This window comes from Podarcis muralis, chromosome 5 (assembly GCF_964188315.1).
Source record: "Podarcis muralis chromosome 5, rPodMur119.hap1.1, whole genome shotgun sequence".
Classification (NCBI taxonomy): Eukaryota; Metazoa; Chordata; class Lepidosauria; order Squamata; family Lacertidae; genus Podarcis; species Podarcis muralis.
In genome coordinates, this window is record NC_135659.1 from 79,097,603 (window position 1) to 79,112,959 (window position 15,357).

The following is a 15,357-nucleotide window of genomic DNA, read 5'->3' on the forward strand; positions in this document are numbered from 1 at the left end:
TATACTTGCCTAGGACGGGAAAAGTGTTGCTATTCCTGCTGCGCAATGCGCTGTGTGGATCCAAGATTCCGGAATGTGGAATGTAAGTGGGACTGTGGATTCCTGAGACTGTGGGTGTAATTCTGATGCCCCATTTTACCTCTTTCTCCCCTTCGAATATTCATCAGCACAGTCGTATGCCTCTATGTCCTTTGTTTCTGGGAAAACCCAGCCAGATGGGTGGGATATAAAATAATAATAATTTGTTTCTAGTGAATATAGTAGATCCAGGGAATAATAATAATAATAATAATAATTTTGTTTCTGCAAATATAGTAGATCCAGTCCCTATATTCTCTCTTGTGCTCTCTGCTTCCTTTTTAAACTGTTGAGGCAGTTTGAGCATCACCTTCCCCTCACCATTCATCTGTTTGCTGGGTAGGGGCAACTGCTGTCTCCCATATAGCTCTGAAGAAGAGAAGACAGGCACACACACACACACACACACACAGAGAGAGAGAGAGAGAGAGAGAGAGAGAGAGAGAGAGAGTTGCTGCAAATATGTACAAAAGGGATGGGGAGAGCCAGGTCTCTCTGTCTGACCCGTAGGACTCTCCCCAGCTAACACCACCGCCTCTGACAACAGTCTTTAATTAGCAGCACAGCAATGAGAGGGAAAAGCCACTGAACAGTTAATGTATCTCGGTCCAGAAATCAAGGTGGCTTTCCTGGACCATACATTGAGTTTCTCTTTCCACCCTCCTCCTTGCTTCTGCAGTAACAAGTAATGACTGGTGATTCTACGTAAGGAGCCAGTTTACATATTATAGCCGTGTCTGTCTTCCACTTAGTGAGAGAGAAACGTACTCTGCAACAAAATTCACATTAGTGGCCAAGAAGGGTTCTTTGAATACCAGATTGCCTGTGTTCTAACAACTGCTAGAAAGTAATGTTCCCAATGTTTTGATTTCTTCCCAGGATGTTTCCCCTTTATCCTAAAATGGCTGAAGACCACAGGTGTTGGCGGCTCATCATGCTTATGAAGATTGGGAGAGAAGCAAAATGCTTGAGTGGGAACCGGGCTTCTTTTTCATTATTTTTTCTATTTCCCTGCTAATAAACATTAAAAAAAAAGAAAGCTTGGTCACTTGTGATGATTCTCTCTTTTCTTTTTCTTGAATTGCACGTGCTGCTGCTGCTCCCTGTAGGTTTACAGTCCAAAGGAGAGGCAACACGGGTTTAGAAGTTAAAGTGTCCGACTAGGAGTTGGGAGACCAGGTTTCGAATCCTCACCCAATAAGCTTCTCAGAAGCTTAGGTAGGCTATAGATGGAATAATAAGTAAACAACTGACTAAGCTCTTCTATCCCATCCTGATCACTGAGATTGTTTGGAAAATAATAATAATAATAATAATAATAATAATAATAATAATAATAATAATAATAATACTTTTTTACTCATACCCCGCCCATCTGGCTGGGTTTCCCTAGCCACTCTGGGCGGCTCCCAACAGAATATTAAAAACACGATAAACATTAAAAACTTCCCCAAACAGGGTTGCCTTCAGATGTCTTCTAAAAGCCAGATAGATGTTTATTTCCTTGACATCTGATGGAGGCCATTCCACAGGGTGGGCGCCACTACCGAGAAGTCCTTCTGCCAGGTTTCCTGTAACTTCGCTTCTCGCAGTAAGGGATCTGTCAGAAGGCCCTCGGCGCTAGAGCTCAGTGTCTGGGCAGAATATTGGGGGTGGAAATGCTCCTTCAGGTATACTGGGTCAAGGCCATTTGGGGCTTTTAAGGTCAATACCAATTGAATTGTGCTCGGAAACATACTGGGAGCTAATGCAGGTCTCTCAGGACCGGTGTGATATGGTCTTGGCGGTCACTCCCAGTCACCAGTCTAGCTGTCACATTCTGGATTAGTTGAAGTTTCCAGGTCACCTTCAAAGATAGCTCCATGTAAAGTGCATTGCAGTAGCCCAAGTGTGAGATAACTAGAGCATGCACCACTCTGGCAAGGCAGTCTGCTGGAAGGTAGAGTATCAGCCTGTGTGCCAGATGGAGCTGGTAGACAGCTGCCCTGGGCACAGAACTGACCTGGATGAGCTCTGTTAGTTGTCCCCTGTGTTACAAAGGGCCACATGGCCTCTACCAGAAGCCAGGCATTTAGTGTTGTTGGTCGCATACTTTGAAACAAGTTGGTAGAGCATGGGTCCCACATTGGGCAAAAGATTCCTGCCTTGCAGGGAGTTGAACAAGATGGCCCTCGTGGTCCCTTCCAATGGTATGATTTTATGAACTCTATGAAACCCTCATTCAGCAGGCATCCTCGCTTTTGACTTTAAGGTGCTCATGCTGCAGCCACCTCAAAAATTCTACATTCTGGGCTGTGTGGATGGCCTTCCTTTAAAAAGGTAAAGGTAAAGGTACCCCTGCCCGTACGGGCCAGTCTTGACAGACTCTAGGGTTGTGCGCCCATCTCACTCAAGAGGCCGGGGGCCAGCGCTGTCCGGAGACACTTCCGGGTCACATGGCCAGCGTGACAAAGCTACTCTGGCAAGCCAGAGCCGCACACGGAAACGCCGTTTACCTTCCCGCTAGTAAGCGGTCCCTATTTATCTACTTGCACCCGAGGGTGCTTTCGAACTGCTAGGTTGGCAGGTGCTGGGACCGAGCAACGGGAGCGCACCCCGCCGCGGGGATTCGAACCACCGACCATACGATCGGCAAGTCGTAGGCACTGAGGTTTTACCCACAGCGCCACCCGCGTCCTTTAATGGCAATTAAATCACGGTCCGTTTTTAACCTGTGCCTGTTTGACCTTGGGAAGGGGCGAGTCTGGAGAAGCGACAACGTGACATTGTGTGCTTGTGTGCAGGACCACAATGGACCACAAGAACCCCCGAAAAAGAGTAAGAGAAAAGGAGAACATGTGCAGCTCCACAGTTGTGTGAGGGAGCAGAGGGAGCAGAGAAAGGGTAGGGCAAGAAGGAAGAAAAACAGAAGCGATGGACAGAGTATCCCATGTTTTCAGGGATGCCTCCTTGAAACAGTGAGCACTAAGGTTTGGCATGAGGACCTAGAGTCCTGGGAAAAATTTGTGGATGGCCCAGGACAAAACTAATCTGCATCTTGACAAGCGGAAGAAAACAAAGCACAAAAGGAAGTGTGGATAAAACTTCAGTCCATAATTACCACCACCAGAGGGCAGACAGGAACTATTGGCTAGATTTGTGAAAGTTACCCAATTCTCTTTTAAAAAAACCAAACCTTCAGCTCTCTATGACTGTTAAAGGTCTCTTCCAGACAACCTGTTTATTGAGCATTCATTCCGATTTCTTATAGGGTGGTCCTGCTAAGCAATTTTCCAAAATAGTCATAAAAAATAATAGCCAGAAATTGACTGCAAGATACTTTTCAAGAAAAAGTGACTAAAATGAACCCTTGTTTACCTATATTCTAATATACCTCATTAGAGCATGACGAGCCATGGGTCCAACTTTATTGAAGAAGCTCCTCTATTAGAAGGTACTGATTTGTGTCTGACTTTTTTCACTTCCTCCTACTAGAGTAGTGCTGTCTACTTTTCAATATGGCAAGGTCTGAAGTTGGTTTCTGCAAGGATACACATGACAGAGCCTTTTGGCTACTTTGATTATGTTTTAGTGTCCTGGCTGGGTCCAGACCTTGAAAGAATTTTATCCCGGGTATAGTTCTTGTGAGATAGGCATATGTTCATTGGTTTTTATTCAAACATGTCAAGAAGATTCTGAAACCAAAGGTTACAATGTATTCTTACCTTGTAACTGGAATGCTCCTGTTCAGAGTTCCAACCAGCAAGCCCCGGAATATTATGGGAATACCTCTCCCAATCGTGGGTCCACACATGTTGTTGTTGGACTACAACTCCCATCACCCCTGCTCACTGCTAGCTTAGGGATGATGGGAGTTGTAGTCCAACAACATCTGGGGACCCAAGGTTGAGAAAGGCTGGTGCAGACATATTGAGCTATACGAATCAGTCATCTGACTTATACTAAGGCACCTTCTGATGCGTCAATCAGCAATGACTAAAGCCAATTGGCCATTAACTTCACAAACATGGTGGTATCCTCCTGGGGGCATCATCCATTTCTGTCACAGCAATCAAATGCAGACTTTGTGGCTGCAACATCCAGCAAGTTCTCTCTCTGTGTCGCCCCAACCATTTTGTCTTTGCTTAACAACTGTCAGCATTAAGAGTGCCAGCAAATTCCAGATTGGCTTGCTCTTTGTTGTCCAGATTGTACTGGAATATTAGGAGTTGTTAACAGTATGTGGTGACGATGCAAAGAAATTGCTTAGAGTTTTCTGTTGTTGCTTTTCTTTTTCACTTTTCCTGCAAGGCAGGTGTCGCTAAAGGAAGATTAGCAAATCTGATTTCCCAACTCAACTGTAGCCTTGCAACTCCTTAAATACCAGCCTTGCTCAGTTCTGAGCAGTAGTGCTTGATTGCTGAGAGAGCCATGAAGACACTGGTGACTTTTGCCCTTGTGGGACTTCTAGCCCTTTGGCTACCTTTCACAGCTTGTCAGAAGACTCCAAAAGGTGAGGCATAAAACCAGCTGCTGCTTGGAAAGGGAATTAGATAGGGAAAACCCACTGAAAGTAGCTAAAGCACTTCCTTCCACGTGGTCAGTTAATGGAAGGAGTTCTGAATCCGGCATAATCAGCTGGAGCAGGAAACAGGAAAGCCAGGTGTTGTTAGGAGGTAGGCAGCAATCCTATATCCATTGACTTGGGAGCAAGCCCCACTGAATCGTGTACCACTCAAAGATTGGTGGGGCCCGCAACAGTATTTCTGAAGTCTAAAGGAAGCCCCATGTCTTCTTGTTGGGTGTGCTTACAAAGCACCTTAAATTGGATAAGATTAGTTCACTGGTTGTATTTGAAAGCGGTCTTTGGTAGTTCAACAATACATCTTGTAGTTTGCTTATGGTTTTGTAAGTTGCCTTGAACAATGAGCTGGAGCACAAATGTTTAAATAATGCACCAAGATACAAAACCTACTGTGCTGATTCAAAAGACTTCCAAATATCTGCTTGTGTGACTACCTTGCATGGGGCTGTGCTCTGACCTTTTCCTGCTGCAGGCAAACCTGGAATCTGCCCGATAGATCGTTGCAGATGCACTGGCCCTCAACCTGATGAGTGCAGAGATGACTATATTTGCCTAGGACGGAAAAAGTGTTGCTATTCCTGTTGCGCCATGCGCTGTGTGGATCCAGAATTCCGGAATGTGGAATGTAAGTGGGACTGTGGATTCCTGAGTCTGTGGGTGTAATTCTGATGCCCCATTTTACCTCTTTCTCCCCTTCGAATATTCATCAGCACAGTCCTATGCCTCTATGTCCTTTGTTTCTGGGAAAACCCAGCCAGATGGGTGGGATATAAAATAATAATAATTTGTTTCAAGTGAATACAGTAGATTCAGTCCCTATATTCTCTCTTGCTCTCTCTGCTTCCTTTTCAAACTGTTGAGGCAGTCTGAGCATCACCTTCCCCTCACCATTCATCTATTCAGCTCGGTAGGGGCAGTTGCTGTCTCCCATATAGCTTTGCAGAGGAGAAGAGAGGCACACACACATGCACACACACACCAGGTCCAAAACAGCCTTTTCAGGCCACTCACATTGGAAATTAATCTACACACCTTTGGGGATGGGTGGTTTAATAAATTATGTCTAACTCAAAGTATGGGAGGAAAATAGGAATCCCTGTTGCCAATGTCTGTGTGTGTGTGTGTGGGGGGGGGTAATTAATAAAAGAATTCACTGGATGCCTGGATTCAAAACACTGGGCCTTGCACACTCTCCAGCAGTAGAGTTTAAACACCCAAAGGTCAGGCAGCAGTATAGTGTTAGGAATATAGGCTGTTAGACCTTTCTATCCCATTTAGTCTGCTTGTAAACAGTGCTCCTTTCTTTCCACCCCTCTTGCAATAAACACACCGCTTACAGAATATTCTAAAGGTCAGATTAATGCATTTATCCAAGCAGCAGCAATGAGTGCACAGGCAGAATACTATTGGGTAGAAAATACAGGAAGATAGCTTCAAACACATGTTCTAAGCTTGGAGCAAAGCTTAGATATGGCATCCATGATCAGTTGCATGGAGTGGAGAGAGAGGGAACTGGAAGAGAAGCAGCTTTACTTCTTCCCTCATGGAGAAGAGGGTGATCCAGCTGAGAATTCTAGGAAGAGAATTCTCTGATCTTAACCCCTTCATGCACTAACTAGCACTCATGGATATATAGTACATATAGTACATGGCTTCCGAACTGTAGTTTACGGTTGCTGGAGTTGTGACTGTGTGTGTGTGTGTGTGTGTGTGTGTGTGTGTAAGTGTAAACAACATGTCCGCTTTAAATGTACTGTGTGTAAGCAGTCTTAGAGGAATCACTTTAGTTTCTATGTACAGTACATAGGGATTCAAGGGAGAGGACAGATAAAGGACATGGTGCCACTGATTTGGAATTCATTGCCAGATATTCTAGATTTAACCATCACTACAAACAATGATGACCTTTCACTGTGTGCTTTGCAGATTAAATAGCCACCTGCAAAGGCGAGGTGTGTGACTAAGCCTATTGTTCAGGAATAATTGTTATTTGAATCAGGTTATTGTTGATTGATTGATTGATTCATGTTTACCTTATGTAACAGTTTCTCTCATTCCAAACCCATTTATGTTGACATTGTGCAATATCTTTGCTCTGCACTTCATGTGCACCCCATAACAAACTTGCCCTTGTGCAAACTCCAGGCAGGACCAGCTCACCTATTTAAAAACAAAACATCCTGAGTCTGAACAATCAGCCGTTTGCCCTTTCTATTATAAATAAATAAGTATGTAAGTAAGTTAAACACACACATACACACACACAGAGGAGAGAGAGAGAGAGAGAGAGAGAGAGAGAGAGAGAGAGAGAGATGTACACCAGGGATGGGGAGACCCAGGTCTCTCTGTCTGACCCGTAGGACTCTTCCCAGCTAACACCTCCTCCTCTGACAACGGTCTTTAATTAGCACCACTACAATGAGAGTGAAAAGCCACTAAACAGTTAATGTATCTTGGCTCAGAGATCAAAGTGGCCTTCCTGGACTGTGCGTTGAGTTTCTCTTTCCACCTTCTTCCTTGCTTCTGCAGTAACAAGTAATGACTGGTGATTCTACGTAAGGAGCCAGTTTACATATTATAGCCGTGTCTGTCTTCCACTTTGTGAGAGAGAAACGTACTCTGCAACAAAATTCACATTAGTGGCCAAGAAGGGCTCTTTGCAAACCAGATCTCTTGTGTCCTAACAACTGCTAGAAAGTAACGTTCTCAATGTTTTGATTTCCTTCCAGGATGTTTCCCCTTCATCCTAAGATGGCTGAAGACCACAGGTGTTGGCGGCTCATCATGCTTATGAAGATTGGGAGAGAAGCAAAATGCTTGAGTGGGAACCGGGCTTCTTTTTCATCATTTTTTCTATTTCCCTGCTAATAAACATTAAAAAAAAGAAAGCTTGGTCACTTGTGATGATTCTCTCTTTTCTTTTTCTTGAATTGCATGTGCTGCTGCTGCTCATCTCTGTAGGTTTACAGTCTAAAGGAGAGGCAGTATGGGTTTAGAAGTTAAAGTGTCCGACTAGGAGTTGGGAGACCAGGTTTCGAATCCTCACCCAATAAGCTTCTTAGAAGCTTAGGTAGGATATAGATGGAATAATAAGTAAACAACTGACTGAGCTCTTCTATCCCAGCCTGATCACTGAGAATGTTTAGATGATGATGATGATGATGATGATGATGAGAAGAAGAAGAAGAAGAAGAAGAAGAAGAAGAAGAAGAAGAAGAAGAAGAAGAAGAAGAAGAAGAAGAATTTTTTACTTATACCCCGCCCATCTGGTTGGGTTTCCTCAGCCACTCTGGGCGGCTCCCAACAGAATATTAAAAACACGATAAACATTAAAAACTTCCCCAAACAGGGTTGCCTTCAGAAGTCTTCTAAAAGCCAGATAGATGTTTATTTCCTTGACATCTGATGGGAGGGCATTCCACAGGATGGGCGCCACTACCAAGAAGGCCCTCTGCCTGGTTTCCTGTAACTTTGCTTCTTGCAATGAGGGAACCGCCAGAAGGCCCTCAGCACTAGAGCTCACTGTCTGGACAGAACAATGGGAGTGGAGCTGCACCTTCAGGTATACTGGGCCAAGGCCGTTTAGGGCTTTTAAGGTCAACACCAACACTTTGAATTGTGCTCGAAAATGTACTGGGAGCCAATGCAGGTCTCTCAGGACCGGTGTGATATGGTCTTGGTGGTCATTCCCAGTCACCAGTCTAGCTGTCGCATTCTGGATTAGTCGTAGTTGCACAACATGTAAGCAGTTAAAAGACTATCCAGAGCATATGGTGACTTCTAGGTTAATGTACAGCTGGAGAAGCCTGTAAGGCATTTAGTATTTTCTTCTAGGGAGTGACTGGAGCAGACTGAGAACAATTTCTGAGTCTGGGGCATTAATGTTACACAGAACAACAGGAGGAATTAGGAACATGTAGGGTTTTCTTGGAAGACAAACAGGAATAAGAGATCTGAAGGGTGGTGGTGATGTCTCAGTGCCCCAATGCAAAGGTAAATGTTGCTTTCTTCTCCAGAATTAGTGGTGGTGGTGGTGTGGACACACACTATTTTCTTTCTTTCTTTCTTTCTTTTTCTTTCTTTCTTTTCAAAGTAAGTTAGAAAGCAAACTGTGGAGGCAACATTCTAAGGCTGCAGCAGGCAACAACACTGTAAAGACAGTTAATCACTTAATTACAATTGCTAAGCAATCAGAAGATAATTAAATGAGGCATTTCCAGTATCTTTCCTGCTGAAGAGATTCACTCTCCTCCAACAAAAACAGCTTGCAATGAGATGCAAAGTGAATGATGTGGGAATTAATGAGGAATGGGGGAGAGTAGAGCAGAGTAATTGACATATGCACTTATAGGGGCTCATTACCTTTGGCCAGCTGAGCAGCCCTACTCTGGACTTGGGCCTCCCAGAGCAGCAGAAAAAATAGGAGAACCTTGTTGTTGCTGCTGGGGCTGAAGGAGCAGGAGGTTAACCTGCCTGGGTACTTTACACAGGTGCATTTGTTTGAACACTTTACTCCAAGTCCACATTATTTAATCCACTCACCAAGTGTTCTTTGCAGGATAAAACACAATTGGCTGGATCAGGTATGTTTTACACAAAAGTAGCTCTCTTGAAAGAAATGATGCTTCCTTCCTACTGAGAAGAAAAGTCACATTGCACTCCCTCTTTCTGATTTTCTGTTTTCCCTGCACAGCTGTTCCTGGCATGCTTGCCATCACTGGGCTGATATACAGCAATATACAGCAACCATAAAAGCAAGATACAAAATGAATCAGGAAATAAAACCATCAAAACATTTCACAGCAGCAGAAAGTTAAAATTCCTATAGACTGCATTTTAACACAAGGATATTCAAGGTTGGCAAAACGTTGTGTGTGTGTGTGTTTTGCTTAGAGTTGGGGAAACCGAACATTTCCTGCTTCTTACATATTTGTGTCTTGCTTCTCTTCCTCCCCCCACTAGAGCTCAAGAGATTGTTGTCGTCTCCCCCCCCCCCCCATCTTCATAACATCTCTGCAAGGTAGCAATTGACAGTTCAGTCACCAAGGCTGTGAAATTGCAAGCAGCAATTCTTGCCGATAGGTTGTTCTGAGCGGGGGAAATACATTTGTTTGGTTGGGTCAAACAGTCCACTTACCGGTAGCAGTGGCTAGCAGGGCTCTTTCAAGTCCTGACACTGCAGATTGCTGCTAGGTAATAAAAGACAGACAGAGAATAAGCAAGGCAGCGGCGAGAACAGCACTGTCTGAGCATAGTGATGGAGCCAACCTGATGTTCCTGATTCTATGCCAAGCCAAGCTCCCCGCTGCCTTTCCCTTCCCGCTCTTGGTAAAGAGCAGCAACATCTCTGCAGAAACCTCTGACCTTATTTTGCTGGAATGTCGCCTGGAATGTAGCTACTGCAGCTTCTTACAAATGTCAGAATCACATCCCTTGCCTCACTTGCTTTTCTGCTTTGGACCATCTACCTTTGGCATGCAGCCTGCAGAAGGTTGTCCAAGGGGACTAAGTAAATAAACAGACCAGGATGTTTTCACATGCAAAATGTGGAGTTTGGGTCGTGCATAAACTGTAGGTGGGTGAGACCTGTGGAACACGAATGGTAGAGAAATGTGAGAGGTGACACACAATGGTTACCTGTCCCGTGGATGAATGAGCAGGGACAATGCTGGTTCCTTGCGATTTCACCTTGGCCTGCTGGTGGGTGGACTTGGGGATCTCCAAAGAGACTTGGCTGTGGATTTGGAGAGGGAATGGAGTCCTTTCAGAACAGAGAGTCAGTTAGTCGCACTCCTCAAGAACCTCCAATTGGTCCACGCCCTGACAAGGCTCAGGTCTGAGCTTTGTTGTTGTTTAGTCGTGTCCGACTCTTCGTGACCCCATGGACCAGTGCACGCCAGGCACTCCTGTCTTCCACTGCCTCCCACAGTTTTGTCAAACTCATGCTGGTAGCTTCGAGAACACTGTCCAACCATCTCATCCTCTGTTGTCCCCTTCTCCTTGTGCCCTCCATCTTTCCCAGCATCAGGGTCTTTTCCAGGGAGTCTTCTCTTCTCATGAGGTGGCCAAAGTATTGGAGTCTCAGCTTCAGGATCTGTCCTGCCAGTGAGCACTCAGGCCTGAGCAGTCATGTCTAATTCCAATAATATCCCTTAATGGGGAAAGCTTATTTGTGGTGAGGCAGTGGCTTGTGCTTTCCCATGAGGATCCTTTCCTACAAGGAAAACAACCACAAACATGATTTAGAAGCAATGGGATGAGAGAAGAGGCCAAGGAGGTCTAGCTGACAAAAGAAAAGGCCTTGTTCCTGGAGCAATCCAGAGTCAGAGCAAAATGGAGGAAAGAGCAATGTGTAGTAGCCTCTCAAGTGTCAGTCCCACGAGAACAAACAAACTGAGTATTAAGGTGTTCTCGATTATACAGAAGGCTGGGCTCTGATGCAGAGGATTATCTTGTGAAGAACAGGGCTTGGTAGGGTGGACATTCCATGACAAAGGACAGGTAATCTGTCATTACTTATAGGACTTAATTTTTCCCATGCAGCACAGTCTCAAAGGGTGTCTCTTAATCAATCAGAGCATGCTTTATTTAATAGGTATCAGTGTGTACACTCCAAGGATTAAGCTTGTGCTACACAGGGAATGGAAACAAATGTGTTTAATCAGGGTGGAATATGCTTGCTGGGAGGAAATCCATGACTTGCAAGGGATAATTAAGGGCCACATTACAGATGCTGGCTGCATTAGCTGTGTCACCAATTCTGGTGGGATAAATTAGACATGCACTAACTGTTGTGATCCAAGGGGAAGTCCATTTCTAGGTCACTGCAGGGAATTCCTTGCAAATAGCAGCCACCCTGGTGAAGAATTTTGGATGAAACTGCTTAACAAAACGATACTTGATTTGAGCTTCCTCTGATCTCAAGTACAGTCACCGGATTCTTTGCTAATTGAAATCAGTGAAATTACACACATAGTCTTGGGTACAAGTACAATGAAACTTTACTGTATTTACTTACTGCATAGTCTTGGGGCATGCACAGAGTTCCAGTTCAACTGAGCTGCTTGATTACACCTTTCAAAAGAACCAAGTTGCATGGAATGGCAGAAAAGGTTAATTATTGGCAACTTTTGACACATGGTAGACCAACCTTTCTTAACTTGGTGCTGTCCAGATGTTTTGGACGACAATTCCCACCAGCTCCATTCATTGTATTGGCTGGGGATGATGGGAGTTGTCACTCCAAACATCTGGACAGCACCAAGCTGGGGAAGCTCATTGCAGATTATAATCTGTTAATTCCAATGTCTACTGTTGCAAGGTGTGACATAGATGGAAACTATATACAACCCAACAGAATTAGCAAGATGCACCAGCTAAGAATGAGGGCGTGAAAAGATGGCATCATCTCCTGACCCACCCCTACCAATATAAATACTGACTTAGCTCAGTCTTGGGCATTGATATCTGACTAACATCATGAAGACTTTAGGTGCCTTCCTCCTTCTCAGCATCCTAGTCCTTTCTTCACAGATGCCACCTGCATCTGGTGCAGGAAGACCAAAAGGTAAGTCCCAAGACAACCATATGCTATAAGGGGTATTTTTGCTTCTGATAAAGATGGGCATTTCCCCCCTGCCACCATTTCATCCTTTGAAATCAGATCAGTGCAGGGTTAGCCAACATGGTACCCTTTGAATGTTGGTGGGCTCCAACTCCCATATGCCAGCATAGCCAATGAACAGAGATCAAGACAGTTGGAATCTAACAATGTCTGGAGGACATCATGCTAGTAACATTGATCTTAAGGGATGCTTGCGCTGTTGGTGACCCACTAAGCCAAACATCCATTCAACTATGGGCTGGTCCATGGTAGAGCCTGGTGTGGTTCTGGCAGGTGAGAGGGTGGGGACTGGTGGTTATGGAGAGGGGGCAGCCTGAGACTTTGGCAGGTCCTGGAGTGGGAATGGGGTGTGTCTAACTGGTGCCAGAGTAGAAAGATTAAAAAACAAACCAACTACTTGCTGTCTCCGTTTCAATTACTTTGCGTGTTCAATAGCATATCTGATATTGAAGTCAAGGGCAGAATAATGGATGAGCAGGCAAACACTTGACAAATAGCAATTCTAGCTATGCTGAGGAGCATGCTTTTAATACTGGCAATGTTTCAGGATAGCCCTCCTGCAGTCTTCTGTAGCTCGTCTTGTCTAGCAAACTCCTCCTGCTTTTCTCAGAGCAGGGAAACCAGTTTCCATAAAGATTGCTGAGGAATTCTCCCCTGTTCTTTCAATCTGGAATCAGACTTAACCTATGGAACTTTTCTTCTGAAAGGATAAGTCTATAAATGGATACTAGTCACATTGGCTATGTTCTGCCTCCATGGCTAGAGGCAATAATTCTTCTGAATACCAGTTGCTGGAAACTACAGGAGGGGAGAGAGCCCTTGGGTCATGTCTGGGGGTTTCCCACAGGCATCTGGTTGGCCACTGTGAGAACAGGATTCTGGACTAGATGGGTCACTGGCCTGATCCAGCAGGCCCGTCTTATGTCCTTAAGAGTAATTATCTGGCAAGTCCAAGAAGCATAACAATTCTGCCCTTTTCTTTCATTCCACGTTTGCTCTTTCTGTTGCAGAGAAACCAGGACAGTGCCCAGTGGTTACTGTAAGATGTCGGATGATGAATCCCCCCAACCATTGCAATAATGACTTTGACTGTACAGGGTCCATGAAGTGTTGCCAAGGGATATGTGGAAAAGACTGCATCGACCCAGTATTTGGTACTGTATGCAACAAGATAATTGTATTGTGTTGATTCAAGTTTTTTGCCAACGATTTTAGCATTTCCCTTGTGGGTGGTAATATGGGTTATGATTCCTTTGAGGAGAACAAATCGGGAAATTGAAAGTTGTATTGCTTGCATCTCAGGAAGGATGGTGAAAATGTCCCAAGCATGGATGGCTGGAGAAGAAGAGGCTTAGCATTCTATTATGGCAGGGCTAGCCAACATGGTGCATTCCAGATTTATCCAACTACAAAACCCATCAGCCCTAACTAGCATGGCCAATGGTTAGGGATGGTGGAGGATGCAGTTCACAATGTTCAAAGGACACCACATTGGCTACGTCTGTATTATGGGATGCAGATCTGGCTCACCCATTAGGCAAGCTGAGGCTGCTGCCTCAGGCAGTAGAAGACCCCCAGGCAGCATCTCTGCAGCTACGCCACCTGCTCCATCCCCTTCACCAGTGGTGGAGTGGTCTCACCCAAAATTGGTATGATCTTGTTGGAAATTGGCACAAATGGTGGTGCTGCTTCTGCGCCATTGGCAGATGCAGCAGGGCGCATGGCTAAGCAGGTGGCGGTGGAAGGAGCAGACAGGTAGTGGTGGTAGCAGCAGCAGTGGCGTGGCAAGGTGGCACTTTCCCCTTTCCTCAAGTGGCGAGACTGGAAGCACCACCCCTGACGGGATGCAGCAATGGTGGAGAAAGGTGGGGTTCTTTTCATTTTAAGTGAAGACTGAGATCTCTCAGCAATGCAGAAGGGCTCCCTACCCTCCTTCACCAACTGCAGGGCATCTCTATGGATCAGAGTGACTTTTCTCCAAAGCCACTCTGTTTGTGCCCAGTGACATTTTTGCTACCTGGATCCAACAGTTGCTGGAGATCGAGAGTGGAAGGACACTGAGAATTTATCCGTTGGGAATAACGGGCCTGTGTTAGTTATGTCCATTAATTCCAATAGGTCAACTCTGAGTGTGGCCAACATTAGAAGCAACCCATGATATGCAAAATCTGTGTTCCCCTTCACTGGAAGTGACATCAGGCATGATGGTGGCATCTTAACTCTCTTCTAACTGTAGTATAACTGTTGGTTTTGGTATGGGAGAATGTAATCCCAGGTGGAATAGATGGAGGGAGCATCCTGATATTGTCCTGGTCTCCTTTCTCTTATTCTTACAGGGCAATTCATTACAGAATCATAAAATTGTAGAGTTGGAAGGGACCCTGAGGCTGATCTAGTCCAATTATTATTCATGACTCATGCATATTACACTGCAGCTCTATATTGTTGCAGATCCAATCGTGGATAATCATAACCTAATTATAAATCTAAATATAAATTACTGAAGTATTTAGGCTCTTGGTGCTTATTAGATTCAGAGACTTTCGTCAGACATATGTCATGTTACAGCAAGAGAAGATATTATGTGTACTAGAGAAGCCAAGGTCAACAACTCCTCCTTCATATAGTTCAGACAGGGCATGAGAATTGTGTAACCTGCACTAATCCATGCAGAATGTGAGTCATTATCACACTGCAACTATCTGTGATGGTAGAATTTAATCAAATAGATCTTCCTCTCCTCTTTCCTGTAGCATAAATTCTTGTTTCACTGATGGACACCCAGCAGCAGCAGCAACAACAACAACAACAGCAACAGCAACAGCAACACCACCACCACCAACTACAACTACAACTACAACATTGCAACAAAAACACCTGTTCCATCCATGGACATTATTCTGATTGGTAGTCACCAGCCAACTACTTGCCTCATTTGCAGGAGGAAAATTTAGCTGAATGATTCATTGATTTGGATCTTTGGGTCTCTAAAGTATTTGAAGCCCTTGATTTGGAGAGGGAAATGATAATCTCTCCATTTATGTCTTCAGCTCCCAAAGAAAGGCCCATTCGTTGCAAAGCTAACTCTTAA

The 15,357-nt window shown here is 44.7% G+C and overlaps 1 protein-coding gene across 1 annotated transcript; it reads left to right on the forward strand.

The window, feature by feature from the left end:
• The first annotated feature begins 4,452 nt into the window (after positions 1-4,452).
• On the forward strand, positions 4,453-14,025 carry LOC114599936 (antileukoproteinase). Its single transcript, XM_077929514.1, has 5 exons — positions 4,453-4,570; positions 5,115-5,267; positions 12,114-12,209; positions 13,277-13,420; positions 13,973-14,025. The coding sequence occupies exons 1-5, from the start codon at positions 4,489-4,491 to the stop codon at positions 14,023-14,025; spliced, it is 528 nt and encodes a 175-aa protein (XP_077785640.1). The 5' UTR covers positions 4,453-4,488.
• The last annotated feature ends 1,332 nt before the right edge of the window (positions 14,026-15,357 follow it).